The 15683-nt window shown below is 40.6% G+C and overlaps 1 protein-coding gene across 5 annotated transcripts in view; it reads right to left on the minus strand.

The window, feature by feature from the left end:
• The window catches only part of TP53BP1 (tumor protein p53 binding protein 1), an 88044-nt gene that overhangs the window by 33336 nt on the left and 39025 nt on the right, over positions 1-15683 (minus strand). For all 5 annotated transcript variants that reach the window (XR_004966047.1, XR_004966048.1, XM_036299149.1 and 2 more), the window contains exons 13-16: positions 9592-9711; positions 8156-8359; positions 3724-3781; positions 828-920 (exon numbers count right to left, since the gene is read on the minus strand). Coding sequence is in view for 3 of the 5 variants with exons in the window: in XM_036299149.1 (XP_036155042.1) it covers positions 828-920; positions 3724-3781; positions 8156-8359; positions 9592-9711 (475 nt within the window). In the remaining 2 variants the exon portion in view is untranslated. The remainder of the gene's footprint in view (positions 1-827; positions 921-3723; positions 3782-8155; positions 8360-9591; positions 9712-15683) is intronic.

Genomic DNA, 15683 nt, shown 5'->3' on the forward strand with positions numbered 1-15683 from the left:
GGTTGAGCGTCGACCTATGAACCAGGTCACAGTTCAATTCCCAGTCAGGGCACATGGCCAGGGTTTCAGGCTTGATCCCCAGTAGGGGGGCATGCAGAAGGCACCCAATCAATGATTCTCTCTCAATATTGATGTTCCTCTCTAAAGTCAATAAAATATATTTTTTAAATCTGGGATGTTAAGCATTATCTCAGTTTTGCTATGGGAAACTAAACGGAAATTAAAAGTCTGTTAAAAATAAACATTTCCAAACCTAAGAAAAAGAGAATAAATCTTGGAAATATAAAATGATAATAGTTTCATAAATATATGAAGACTTAATCATTTCAAATTGTTAGAACTGGCAGATAAAGACAAAAATCTATATCTATAAATTACTTAATAAAACTTCTCATGATTATAGCCCGGCCAGCGTGGCTTAGTGGTTGAGTATCAACCTATGAACCAGGAGGTCACAATTCGATTCCCAGTCAAGGCACATGTCCGGGTTGCAGGCTCAATCCCCGGTGGGAGGCATGCAAAAGGCAGCCGATCAATGATTCTGTCTCATCCTTGATGTTTCTATCTCTCGTTCCCTCTTCCTTCCACTCTGAAATCAATAATATATATATATATATATATATATATATATATATATATATATATATATACAAAAACTTCTCATAACTATAAATCTTTATAAATCCATCTAGAATATGCTACAGTCCCTCAGATAAAAAAGTAAACTCAAGTTCCAAAATAGTAGCACTATATTCTAAATTTTGGTACAACAATTTTATGGATCAATATAAATACAGACCAGAAGATGCTGTGAAAATAATGCTCACCTGGTAGGTGTGGAGCAGGGATCCTGACTTTGAGCCTCATCCTCTTGCTGGGTTTCGCAGACACAGCTAAGCAAAGACATGGCCTTCTGGGGACTAAGACAATAAATTAAAGCAATATACTGTGTTAGTTTTGAAACAAAATGTACCCCTGAAGATTATCCTTTTAGGTACAGAGGAAATAAAATCTTCTTTCTGCATCCAAAACTCCAAACTGCCTTACACCAACATTCAGATTCTCAGAGTATTTGTTTCATATTAGCATAATTAAAAACTCTCAAGGAAGATTTGCAGGAAATAAGGTGGACAGAGGACTATATTAAATACCATAAAGACACCATCAGAGGGGGTGTGAGGGGGCGAGGGCAGAGTGGAGGGGTCAGTGGCGGGGGGGAAAGGGGGACATCTGCAATACTTCCAACAATACACAATCAGCAAGGTCCAGAAATGTATAACTCTGTAAGACATAAAGCCCCGTTTCTTCAACCAATAAACTGCTAACTAGCCAGGGCTGAGTTGGTAATTTTTTATACTGGGTGATGAATATACAGTGTTTATTATACTGTTTCTCTACTTTTGTATATGTTTGAAACCTTCAACAGTGAAATGTCTGAGAAAGAAGATGATAGCAAGTTACAGAGCCCAGTTACAGATGACACTTTGTTTTAAAAAGAGTGGTACTGCCTGGCAGTGTGACTCAGTGATTGAGTGTCAACCTATGAACCAGGAGGTAATGGGTTCGACATCAGTCAGGGCACATGCCCAGGGTTTCAAGCTCGATCCCCAGTGTGGGACCATGCAGGAGGCGGCCAATCAATGATTCTCTCATCATTTATGTTTCTATCTCTCCCCCTCTCCCTTCCTCTCTGAAATCAATAAAAATATATTAAAAAGAGAGTGGTACTGCTTTACCCAAATACAGAGGAAGCAATGAGCATTTAAAATATTCTAACTGAGCTTACCTCTTTTTTTTATTAATTGAATTTATTGGAGTGACATTGGTTCACAATACCATATGGGTTTCAAGTGTACAATTCAATAAACATCATCTGCATGCTGCGATGAGCACCCCTCATCCGAAGTAAAGCCTCTTTCCATCCCCATCTCCCCGCCTTTGCCAGCCTCCACCTAGCCACTACCCCCCTCTCCCTCAGGCTATCATTGCACTGTTGTCTGTGTGTATGGGTGATATATGTATGTTTTGGGGCTAATCCCTTCACCTTCTTTCATCCAGCCTTCCCAACTTCCTCCCCTCTGACAGCTATCAGTTGGTTCCATGTATCCATGCCTCTGTTTCTATTTTGTCAATTTATTTTCTTCATTAGACTCCACACGTGAGATCATATGGTTTTTGTCTTTCTCTGACTGGCTTATTTCACTTAGCATAATAATCTCCAGATCCATCCATTCTGTCACAAATGGTAAGATTTCCAGCAGCTCAGTTGGTTAGAGTAGCGATCGCCAACCTTCCGGACCTCACGGACCAGCAGTGGTTCGCAGACCACTGGTTGGTGACCACGGGGTGAGAGTATTGTCTCGATACACCATGGGTGCAGGTTTGATCCCAGTTCAGGGCACATACGAGAATCAACCAGTGAATGCATAAATAAGTGGATCAACAAATCAATGTTTTCTCTCTCTCGAAAATTAATAAATTTAAAAAAAACTTTTCCAGAGCTTACTTTAAATGATTTATTATACACCCAATGGTAAAATGAATAGTCAAACACTTTTAAAATTTAGATTCTCATATACAAAATTTGCTTCACAACAATACCAATGAATTTCTCCTCATCCTATGATCCACCAATCTAATCATGTGCCTCAAGTATTTTCCCAACCCTACATCCCTCCCAAAGGGTTTGGGAAGCTTTAGCAGCATATTCTGGTCCCTTTCAATGGGCACATGTACAGACCAATAACAAGTTATATCTAGTATGCAATTCTGTTAAAACCAAAGAGATCAAGAATAAACTATTTTTTTTTCAACTTGTAAGACTACATATCATTAGTCTTCAACCTTGTAAGGACCCTAAGGTACCAATTTTTCAGATTAAATATGTAAGAGCCCAGAGTACAACTGATCTCTCTAACATATAACTAAATACAGATCAAAGGATTTAGACAGGGGCCAGAAACTTGAAACTGAAGGTCAAATTGAGTCCACACATAGGCCTTATATGACCCACCAAACAGGAGTTGAACCCGGACTATCCTCCTCCCCAGCCTTTTAAATAGGGCTGGTGTTCAGTTGGCCGTCATCCTCAACACTTCAAGGTCTTGCACTCAGCCCGCTTTACTTATTTATAGTACCTGCTTAGCCTGATTTAAAAATTCTCACCTATATTTCACAAACTGCTGCTACTGTTTTCATGCCAGAAACCAATAAAACAATTTTACTCTCACAGCCACCAGATGGCAAAGCTTACCCACCAGAGCCTCCGGATGGAGTCATAGTCATGCTCAAAGCATTACAGCCTTCATGACAAAGCAAAAATAACAGTTCAACACAGTAGCAAATTTGGCAAACAGAAGAGAAAACGGCCTGAGGCTGCGGCTGAGTAGAGGGTCTCAGAGGAACAAGGTCTAAGCCTATCTCTTGTTAAACTCTCCATTGCCTCACCAAAGCAACAACAAAAAAAGGTTAAAAAAAAAAAAAAAAGGACACTGTCCCACATGAACAAAAGGGAGAAAGGAAAACACCTTTAAATATCTTAGTTCTAAGTATAGCAAAAGCTTTATTAGACTTAAGAAAGCCTATATTAGATTCAACGCATTGTTAAATCCTTTATGCTGGAGTTATATTTTAAGTTTCATTCCTCTCTTGATAAATCGTCTTCCCTGCAGTACAGCGGCTTTGTATATTGAATTCCTCTAAATAGCAACCAGCTCTAGTTACCTGGCAACAGCCTCAGCAACAACAGAGGATCCATTTTTTCTTTCACCAATTGCAGGCTCTTAATAAAAACAGAACCAAGGAAAGGAAAGAAAAAGAGAATTCAGTTAATATTACACCAAAAAAACCTGTTCTACTAGTACGTATTTGCAACAAATAACAAAAAGAAATGGGTAAGAATAATAAGGAAACAGAAAAAGATTTATAATTTAATTAGAGGCCTGGTGCACAAAAATCGTGCACAGGTATGGTCCCTAGGCCTGACCTACAATTAGGGCCATCTTTCCCAGCTGCCCACAGCCAGCCCTGCCCCCCACCGCCACCTACCCCCGGTCCCCTGTTTGCCATCAGGTGATCGGTGCCTAATGGCCAGGGAAAGGGACCAAGAAAGAGCCTGCTCGCCAGCCCCACCCCCGCCGCAGGTCACCCTCTGTGTGTGGGGCGACCAGCAGGGCAGGGACCTTGGCCTGGTGCCACCCTCATCCCCTGCCACCCACCCCCAGTTCGCCATCAGGTGACTGGAGCCTGCCGGCCGGGAAAGGGACTGAGAGGTGGTACAAGTTTCTCTCACTTCTATCAGTAAATTTTTTTCAAACTTCCTACAGATGACTAATCAGTTTGTTCAGAAACAGAATGAAACAGTAACATTTAAAAATGAATCTCAACTATCTTGTCTCATACAAGAATTTTTAAAATATGTACTTAAAAATACTTACTTAAAAATCAAATTAAAAATTAAAAATCAAATAAATTTAAAATAAACAAGAAAAGTTTAATAAGATAAATTATGTAGGAAAATGTCTTTGGATGCAAATGTTAAATAGTGTGCAGTTTTATGAGAACCCACACAAAGAAAGTACTCAAGTTCTTCCTAAAGTTCTTTGGAGACAGATAATTGAAAAACAACATTTTCAAAAAAGAGGTGGCTCAGTTGGTTGAAATGTCATCCCATGCACCAAAGGGTTGTGGTTCAATCCCAGTCAGGGTACATGCCTGGGTTGCAGTTCAATCCCCTGTTGGGGCTCATGTAGGAGGCAGCCAATCGATATTTCTCTCTTACATAGATATTTATTTCTCTCAATCCCTTCCTCTCTCTTTAAAAAATAAAAAAAAATCAATGAGGAAATATATCCCTGGGTGAGGATTTAAAAAAAAAAAGAAAAAGAAAAAGAATCAAGACTAATACTGAAAAGAATCCCATATTTTCAAAGTAATGTCACTAATATCAAGGGATTAAAATTTATTCACTGACAATTTATTCCAGCCTCAGAAAAAAAATAACAAATACTTTTAAACATTTCTACAATTTCATGACCCAACATAACCTAAATAGTCTATCAAGGAGGCAGCTGAAGTTTAGTGGTTAAAGCCCTAGCTCTGAAACAGAAGCCTGGCTCAGGCTCTGGCTCCAGCACTTAGTAGTACAACCTGGGAGTAAACGCCTCCATCTTCTGAGTCAGTTTTCTCTCCTATAAGAGAGAGAAAACAGGACCACCCTCACAGGTTTGTGTGGGGATGAGATGAGTGAAATTTTGAGTATGGTGCCTGATCCTATGCTCCTATTATCTGAAAAGTAATAATACGGTCATCCTTAACATTTAGCTTCATTTAAATTCTTTCCAATTGTAATCTCAAATCTAAAGATTCAAGGCTACCACATACTCTCTTAATAAGCTCTACTTGATTTCTAAAAAGATGATAAGGATAGAAACATGTGATACTTTAATTTCTACTGAGGTTCTAAGATTCAAACCAGTAAGCCCTGAGAAGCAGAATAGCACTGTAATCTGGAACTGGACTTCTGGTTCTTGGAACTAGTTTGAATTAAGGTACTACATTAAATAGTTGTATGACTCTAAGAAAGGTGCTCAACCGGCCTGTGCCTCAGTTTCCCCAACTGTAAAATGTAGATAATAATGGGATCTTCAAAAAAAACACAACTTTACAAGTTTGTCAGGGGATTTAGTGAGCTGTACATGTAAAATGCCTGGTGTATAGTAAGAACTGAAAATCTATTTAGGTAAAATTTTTCTTTGTTCTCAAAGGATGAAAAATCCCTCTTATTCAAGTTTACTCGCTCTATTAGTGGTCTTTTTTATCATTATTATTATTATTTCAGAGAGAAAGGGAAAGGGAGAGAGACAGAACATCAATGATGACAGAGAACCATCGATCACCCCTGCTGGGGACCGAGCCCACAACCTGGATATGTGCCTCAACCAGGAACCAAACCAAGACCCCCTGGCTCATAGGTCGATGTACAACCACTGAGCCACACCAGTCTGGCTATTAGTGGTCTTTGAAAGCTTTCCCTCACAACTCCCTCAGGGCCCTGGTTCATCAACAATTTCCCCTATTCCCTCACTTTTAATCCATCTCCCTTTTGGATATTTCTATTCAGTCTATATACCTGATTAGACCTCGAAGTCTAAAAATGAAAAATCTCCTTTAATTCTGCATTTCCCTCTAACTTTCCATATTTAACAAAAACTTCTTAAAAGAATACATTTGCTGCCTCTTCTCCCATCATGCCTCAACTACGTTCAGTAGCTCCCATCCAAACCACTATACAGATATAGTTCTTGCTAGAGTCACCAAATGGATCCTAATTGCCAAACCCAATGTACTTCAGAAATATCTTACTAGACCTCACTTCTGCATCTGACATTGTTTTCTTCTTGTAACTTTCCTCCCCATAGCCATCCATGGCTTTATATTCTCTTAGCCAACTTCTCTGAATGTTCCTTTACAATCTCTTTTAAGACTTCTTCCTTTTCTAACTCCATTAAACTGCATTTACAAACTGCTTAGTAAAAAGATGTATAACCTTTGGAGTCAGATATGATTCAAACTCCAGCTCTACTTCTTACCAGTTATTGTGACCACAGATATATAACTTAAAATCTCTCTTAGTCTGTTTTCTCATCAATAAAATGGAAAGAGGATATCTATATGGAGTGCTATCATGAAAACTAAACACAGATGTAGAATCATCCGGTATTTTTTTCCTCCCCCTTACTTCTATATTCAACTGGTCCCAAGTTGTCCCTATTCTACTACCTACCTCTCAAATTCATCCCTTATCTCCATCCCCACTATTAATGACCCCAATTCCTGGTTAAAGACTCAGTTTGCCAGGTAGAAGAACAGGAAATGGGCAAGGCAAGGAATGATACATAGAAGCCCAAGTTTTGAAACACTCAGCTGATCTATTTATTTATTCATTTACTTATCTATCTATCTTCACCCGAGGATATGTTTATTGATTTTAGAAAGAGAGGAAAGGGAAGAGGGAGAGGGAGAGAACCATTAATGTGAGAGAGAAACATGGACTGGTTGCTTCCCATACGTACCCCAACCAGAGATTCAACTCACAACCTAGGTATGTACTAAAGGGAATTGAGCCCTAACTGGTTTGGCTCAGTGGATAGAGCGTCGGCCTGCAGACTCAAGGGTCCCAGGTTCGATTCCGGCCAAGGGCATGTACCTTGGTTGCGGGCACATACCCAGTGGGGAATGTGCAGGAGGCAGCTGATCAATGTTTCTCTCTCATCGATGTTTCTAACTCTCTATTCCTCTCCCTTCCTCTCTGTAAAAAAGTCAATAAAATATATTTAAAAAAAAAAAAAGGGAATTGAACCTCTACAACCTTTTGGTGTATGGGATGACACTCCAAGCAACTGAGTCACCAGGCCAGGGCTCAGCTGATCCTTTTAAAAAAGCAAATCCAGTCTTATTATTCCCTTGCCTAAAATTTTTCAGCTTCTCATCATTATATAAAAGGCCTTTCAGAATCTGGTCTCTACCTTACAGCCACTCCCTTGTACCTTCTCTGTATTTTAGCCAAATAACTTGCAATTAATGTGGGAAATAGTCAACATAAACCTACAATGTGAATCCACAATCTCAAATTTTCTACCCTCTTCTGAACTGTTTCTGAATATGGAAGCCAATTACTTAATATCAACACAGGTTTAATGCAGAGATACAACCGGAACCATAGAAATTATAAAATGGAGCATCTTCGTCTTAGCTGGTTTGGCTCAGTGGATAAAATATTGGCTTATGGACTAAAGGGTCCCAGGTTCGATTCCAGTCAAGGGTACATGCTCAGGTTGCGGGCTCGATCCCCAGTAGAGGCTGTACAGGAGGCATCCAATCAATGATTCTTTCTCATCATTGATGTTTCTTTCTATCTCTCCCTCTCCCTTCCTCTCTGAAAACAATAAAAATATATTTTAAAATAAAAAAATAAAATAAAATGGAGCATCTTCAGTAACATTGACAGTGACTGGCCAAAGGCAAAGAATTAAATATATGACAATAATATTTTACAAATACATTTATAATTATAAAAGTATAACTAGAAAGAATATAACCACTACTTCCCAGATGATCTGGAGCTACTAATTACCCAAGATTAACATAAACTTACTTTCCAGACTAAACTGCAAAGATTCTTCACTCGCCTCCGCCTCAGGACTGACCAGTTTCATTCTCAGACACAATTTATCATCCATTTCTGGGACAGCCCCAGAATCTTCTTTTTCATTCCCAAGTATAGGATCATTAGTTTCCACCACGCTTTCAGACATGACATCACTGGTTGCTGTGGTGCTTTCTGGATAGTTGCTAATATCTGAAAGAAGAGAGGCAGGAGGTAGAAAGAAAGTACACTAAAATGCAAACAAAAACAATAACTCAAGGTTGTCAATTTGCCTGTTTGGCTCCACAGCTCTGAAGGATTGAAAGGGAGTTCCTAGGTTAGATCCTGTCACAAGTATCAACAACTACACACTAGTATTAACACCTGGTCTTAGGAGCAACAGGATTCAGTTCCACTTCTGCATCTGGACAAAGGATGCTGCATGAGCCCTCAGCCAATGCCAGCATGAGGCATAGGTAGCAGGACACTCCAGGCGGCATGACTGTTACCTCCCAGCACTGACTAGAGAAAAAAAATAGGTTAATGTAGAAGATTACTGGCTGCTTTAGGGAAGGAGAATCTATGTTTTCTTGCCATGTCAAGCAGCAGACTGATCAGCCAGGATACTGAATTAATAGTACTTCTACCCTACCTGTACTCCCTTCCTTATAAGAGCTCTAAATCATTGTTTAGCACTCAGATTTCACTACCTTGCAAGTAATAGGATAAAATCCCTAGAATTTTTTTTTCTTTTTTCCTTCTACCTTTTCTTTCCTCTCATCACCACTCACTATCACATGGGAGTAAACTCATGAAATCAGACATCACAAGCTTATTCTTCCTAAGACAAAAATCAACCTTATGAGGAAGATTCAACTCCTCAGATCTAAAAGAATTGGAATCAGCCTAAGTGCCCATCAGCAGATGAATGGATTAAAAAACTTTGTCACATCTACACGATGGAATACTATGCAGCTGTAAAAAGGAAGGAACTCCTACCATTTGCAACAGCATGGATGGAGCTGGAGAGCATTACGCTAAGTGAAATAAGTCAGTCAGAGAAAGATAAATACCACATGATCTCACTCATCTGAGGATTATATGAACAACGTAAACCGATGAACAAAAACAGATGTAGAGACAGAGAAGCATCGATCAGATGCTCAAAACTCAGAGGGAAAGCAGGGGAGGGTGGGGGTGAGGGGGAAAGATCAACCAAAGGACTTGTATGCATGCATATAAGCATAAGTGATGGATGTGGACAACAGGGGGTGAGGGTGAGGGTGAGGGCAGGACTGGGGGGATGAGGGGACATTGGGGGGATAAGGACACACTTGTAATATCTTATTCAAAAAGGGAAAAAAAAGAAAAAAAAGAAATCACTTGCATAAAAAATAATACCTCAGAAATTCTGCTTTAAACGGCATTACATTTTACTCACTTACCAATAGGAGTACTGTGTCTCCTGGGCTCTAATTTTAGGTGCCCAGCAAGAGGTGGAGTTGCACCAGTCAATGGTGGGATAATATCACCTTCTTTAGGCAAAGTGAAATGAAATGGAGTTTCTGGAGGAAAAAATAAATAAATAAACAAGAAGGAAACCAAAACAGAAGTATTAAAAAAAGCAAAAGTAAAGAGAACTGCAAGAAATATTTAAATTATTCTTTTTCCAAATTCTGCCTCATTCCCAACCCCCCTCAACAGGCCTCCCAACTAATTTCCTACTGTTCTCTCCGCTTTCTTTACAGCCATCAACAACAGGACTAACATAAAGTAGACAACCAAAGAAAGGCAAATAGAGGAAGCCCAAAGTTTGGAGGGTCTGAGGAACATGCCAACATAGGAACATCTGAGCTCCAAGATAGTACATTTGGGAATTCTCAGTAATACAAACTTGGGTAGTTTCAAGTCTAGACTTTCTCATTTTGTGCAATGTTAATCCAAGGAGTTAATTTATAAGCTTTAGCAATCTGTAACATCCTCTAGTTGAAGTCTGATGGTAATACTTGTAATTTACAATCTGCTCAAAGAGATGACAAAGGATCTCATGGGCCAAAGCACTTCAAAATACTCATTGGTTCTAACATAGAAATCTATGGGTTTCATGGTTCAGCAATACTGACCAGCATTCACTCTAGACCAGTGAGACAAAATACCACGTGCGGGCGCGTACCTACAGTGTGATTGAAACTTTGTGGCCCATCAGCAGAAGTCGGTATTTTGTGGAAGAGCCACACTCAAGGGGCCAAAGAGCCGCATGTGGCTCGCGAGCAGCAGTTTGCCGGCCACTGCCACAGTAATAATATTCATATCAACATCTCTGCACAACAGTAAGTCTCACATATATGAGCACTCCAGTATACACATTTTTGGTTAGTCATTATAAAATTATGTAAACAGCCCGAGCTGGTTTGGTTCAGCGGATAGAGCATAGGCCTGCGGACTGAAGGGTCCCCGGGTTCGATTCCGGTCAAGGGCACATGCCCAGGTTGCGGGTTTGATCCCCAGTGTGGGAGGTGTGCAGGAGGCAGCCAATCAATGATTCTCTCTCATCATTAGTGTTTCTATCTTTCTCTCCCTTCCTCTCTGAAATCAACGCAAATATATTTTTCAAATAAATAAATAAATAAAATTAATGTAAACATAAAACATGTCAAAATACAAAAAACTTTGACAAGAGAAAATTCTGAGATGTCCTAAATTTAACACAATTCTGATACTCTCTACCTGGATATAGCATCAGATCCCACAAGTTAAAGGCTCAGTCCCACAAGACCACCCCCACGTCAGATGCCAGTAGCAAGTTTAAGTTGCTACCTGTGCTATAACTGGCTTCACATTATAGATTCCCATACCCTCCTTATTAGGTTCAATTCATCCGCTGGTGCTACTCAGGATACTCAGAGAAAAAGTTTACCAGTTTATTATAAAGACACAGATTACCAGCCAGATAAAGCAATACACAGGGTGAGGTCCAGAGGTTTTGATAGCAGGAGATTCTGTGGAACTGGGATGAGATACCATCCAGGATCATTTACCTACTAGGTTGCTTACCAAGTCTTGTTCAAGAGTTTTTGTAGAGCTGAGCCAGTGTGGCTCAGTAGATGAACGTCAACCTATGAACCATGAAGTCACAGTTCAATTCCAGGTCATGGCATATGCCCAGGGTTGCGGGCTCGACCCCCAATGTGGGGCATACAGGAGGCAGCGATCAAGGATTCTCTCTCATCATTGATGTTTTTATCTCTCTCTCCCTCTCCCTTCCTCTCTGAAATCAATAAAAATATTTTTTTTTTTAAAAAGAGTTTTTGTGCACCCAGCCTGGATGGCTCAGTGGTTGAGCATCGACCTATGAACCAGGAGGTCACAGTTCGATTCCTGGTCAGGCCACATGCCCAGTTGCGGGCTGGTCCCCAGTGTAGGGTGTCCAGGAGGCAGCCAATCAGTGATTCCCTCTCATCGTTGATGTGTCTATCACTCTTCCTCTCTGAAATCAATAAAAATATATATTTTTTAAAAAGAGTTTTTGTAGAGCTTGAATCTACAGCCCCTCTCCTCCCAGGAGTCAAGGGGTAGGGCTGAAAGTTCTACCCTTTAATAATCGCTGGGTCTTGCTCTAGCCAGTTTGGCTCAGTGGATAGAGTGTTGGCCTGTGGACTGAAGGGTCCCAGGTTCGATTCCAGTCAAGGGCACGTACTTGGGTTGCAGGTTCCCCGGCCCTGGTCAGGGTGCGTGCAGGAGGCAACCAATTGATATGTCTCTCTCACATGGATGTTTCTCTCTGTCTCTCCCTCTCCCTCCCACTCTCTAAAAATCAATGGAAAAATATCCTCAGGTGAGTCTTAACAAAATAATAATCATCATCATCATCATCATCATCATCATCACTTAGTCGTCACTGTGAACAGCCCCATCCTGAGGCTATATAGGGATCTACCCTAAATCACTGAGCACAGACCCAGTTGTGACCAAAAGGGCTTGTTCTAAATAACAAAAGATATTCCTTTCACTTCAAAAATAACAAGGGTTTTAGGAGCTCTGTGCAGGAACCAGATGAAGAACAAATACATTTCTTATTATATTACATTTTCTTCTTTCATCTTTTCCCACTCCACTCCTATCTCTATTTTTTAATACATTTTTACTGATTTCAAAGAGGAAGGGAGAGGGAGAGAGAGATAGAAACATCAATGATGAGAGAGAATCATTGATTGGCTGCCTCTTGGACACCCCACACTAGAGATGGAGCCCACAACCCTGTGCCCTGACTGAGAATTGAACTATGACCTCCTGCTTCATAGGTTGACACTCAACCACTGAGCCACACCGGCAGGGCCATTCCTATCTATCCTTTATTACCTTTAATATCAAGCACTTTGATACTGTTTTTCCTCAAAAATCACTAGACAACAACAAAAACATCTCTTACATCTATATGTAAGAGAAAATGAATTAGTAATCTGAAGGGATGAAAAGAGAAAATGAATGGACTTGAGAAATAAAGGATGAAAAATATACATGCTCAGCTAAAGGAACTGTAAAGAATATGAGTGGAGAATTTCAACATCACATCTAAATGGCAAAGAATTCCACCATAGTTATAGAAAAAAGAGGAATGGGTCAGTAGATAAGCATTCATTCTCTGGCAGTTCCTTAAAAATCAAGCCCTTTACATTACTAAAGAAAAAGTTAGAAAAGATATAGAAACTAAAAAACAAGTATCTCACAAAGCATCAGACATTCCAAATATTTATTTTAAAGAACTTTTCATTCCTGGAACAACCGCCTGCTCTCTTCACAGGAACTATCTATCTCTCATATTATGATTGACCATATAGACTTTTGAAAATCCTTCTATGCGACAAACCATAATATACAAATATAACGTGAAGCATTAAAAAGTGCTTAAAAGTATTTGTTTCCTTTGCATTGTACTAGATAAAACTTCATGAAGTTATTTTAACACCAATAATGTAACTGCATTACTACAACCTAATGGAAAATTGAGTATTTTACAGGCAGCACTGACACCATCTCTCTCTCTGGTCTTCAATGCTTCATTCCTTGATTATTGCAGCAGCCTATCAATTACTTTCTCTGCCTTAAGTTTTCCCCTTCCTCCAATTCTTTTTGCACATTGCAGCCAAAGCAATCTTCCTAAAGAACATGGCTTTGAACACATTAGCTCCTGGTCAAACCTGTAAGGTTTCTACTAGAAGATAAATTGCTAACTCTTTAACCAGCATTCAATTAACTAGTAGCAGCCTACATTTCTACTCTATCTTAAATTATTCATGTTCATGAAGCCTCTTTCCAATGTCCTCCAAATGCTTTCCCATTTCTCTGCTTTTGTTCACTCATCTGACATAGGTAATTTAATCAAATTATCACCAAATTCTGCAAAATAATATTTCATCCTCTTAAATTTACTGGAATTTTCAACATATTCAATTATTTTTCTAAGATTTAGCACACCCTCATTATTTAAATTATCAAGTCCCTTCTTGATTTCCCAGATTATGATGGTTTATCCTAATGTATGCCAACATACCAACCCATTAAAAAATATATAAATAAACAAAAGGAACTTAATATCCATTGTCAAGCCATCTGAGTGGGGAGTTTGTCCTTATTACTAAAGACTTTATAGAGATTCATTAGTCTAAACCAAAATTTAAAACATTTAATGTCAGTAAGGTCTCTCCTACTTCTAACTTCCTGTTACAATATAAAGCCCATCTTTTGTTCTCAAGAGAAGACTTGGCCACTTCTTCCAATGGTTTAAAGCCAGCTAATCGATATATATAAAAGCCCAGCAACCAGAATGACGGAACGACCAGAACGACTGGAACGACTGGTCACTATGAGACGCACTGTGGCAGCCAATGAGCCCGATTAGGGACCCATCAGCACTCCCCAACCTCCCAAGATCCCTTCTCCTAACTGGCCCCACTCCTGATCAGCCCTCCCCACCCCGATCAGGGGCGCGGCCAGCTGGCCAACAACCCATGGCCCCTCCCCCCGGCCGGCCCAGAAGCCAACCTCCCACGTCCCCTCCCCTCCATCGGCCGGGCCCGATCAGCCCCCATCAGGGTGGGCCGGCCAGACCCTACCCATGCACAAAATCATGCTCAGGGCCTCTAGCTAAATATATAAGAATTTCTATATTGGGTGATGCCACCCATAAACAGCATATCCTAACAGTCTGCCTCTGATATTAACGACCAATTAGGATGATATTCCATAAAGTAAGCCAATAAATGTTAGAGCTAGAGCACAAGACATATCTAGCTTCGATGATCATTATTAACCTATTATATACTAGAGGCCCAGTGCACAAAATTCATGCATGGGGGGTGAGGGGTGGGGGAGGAGTGTCCCCCAGCCCAGCCTGCACCCTCTCCAATCTGGGACCCCTTGAGGGATGTCCGACTACTCGTTTAGGCCCGATCCGACCAGGCAGTCGGACATCCCTCTCACAATCCAGGACTACTGGCTCCCAACCGCTCGCCTGCCTGCCTGCCTGCCCTAACTGCTTCTGCCTGCCAGCCTGATCACCCCTAACCACTCCCCTGCCAGCCTGATCAACACTAACTGCTCCCCTGCTGGCCCGATTGCCCCTAACTGCCCTCCCCTGCCAGCCTGGTCACCCCCAACTGCCCTCCCCTGCCAGCCTGGTCCTCCCCAACTGCCCTCCCCTGCAGGCCTGGTCAACTGTCCTCCCCTACAGGCCTGGGTCCCCCCCTAACTGCCATCCCCTGCAGGCCTAGTCATCCCCAACTGCCCTCCCTTTCAGGCCTGGTCCCTCCCAACTGCCCTCCCCTGCAGGCCTGATTGCCCACAACTGCCCTCCCCTGCCAGCCATCTTTGACCACATGGGGGTGGCCATCTTGTGTGTTGGAGTGATGATCAATTTGCATATTATTCTTTTATTAGATAGGATTACCATTTGTGGATTTAATCAAAGACTTATTGTCCACAGCATGGCTCAGTGGTTGAGTGTCAACCTTTGAACCAGGAGATCATGGTTAGATTCCAGTGGGGGAGGTATAGGAGGCAGCTGATCAAAAATATATATTTCTTATTTTTAAAAGACTTATTAAACTTATGATTTTTCGTATCATCAAGCCATCATAAATTTATTCTATATTGAATAAAATTGGGCTTCCAAGTACCACCTTCCTAAATTTGCTTTTTTCAAATTTCAGGAGTAGGTCTTCAGAAAACATTTCTGAAGAGGTCTCCAAACTAATAACAGTGACAAGTTATCTATAAATGGAGGTAATTAGAATGATTCTCCCCCTACTCCCTCTGCCCACCCTCCCTCTCCAGCCACTCCCTCTCTCCTCTTTCCTGTATTATTTGAACATTTTCCACAATTAAGCATGTATCTTTTTTTCCAATCAGTAAAGATTTTAATAAAATAACAACAGTACCCTTCTAACTGTGACATATAGAAATCTACTTAACAAATTTGGGACTCAACCAATTTGTAACTTTAATTCTGTCTTTCCAGAACCATTAATTTTTTAGGTTA

Source organism: Myotis myotis, unplaced genomic scaffold (genome assembly GCF_014108235.1).
Source record: "Myotis myotis isolate mMyoMyo1 unplaced genomic scaffold, mMyoMyo1.p scaffold_m19_p_1, whole genome shotgun sequence".
NCBI lineage: Eukaryota > Metazoa > Chordata > Mammalia > Chiroptera > Vespertilionidae > Myotis > Myotis myotis.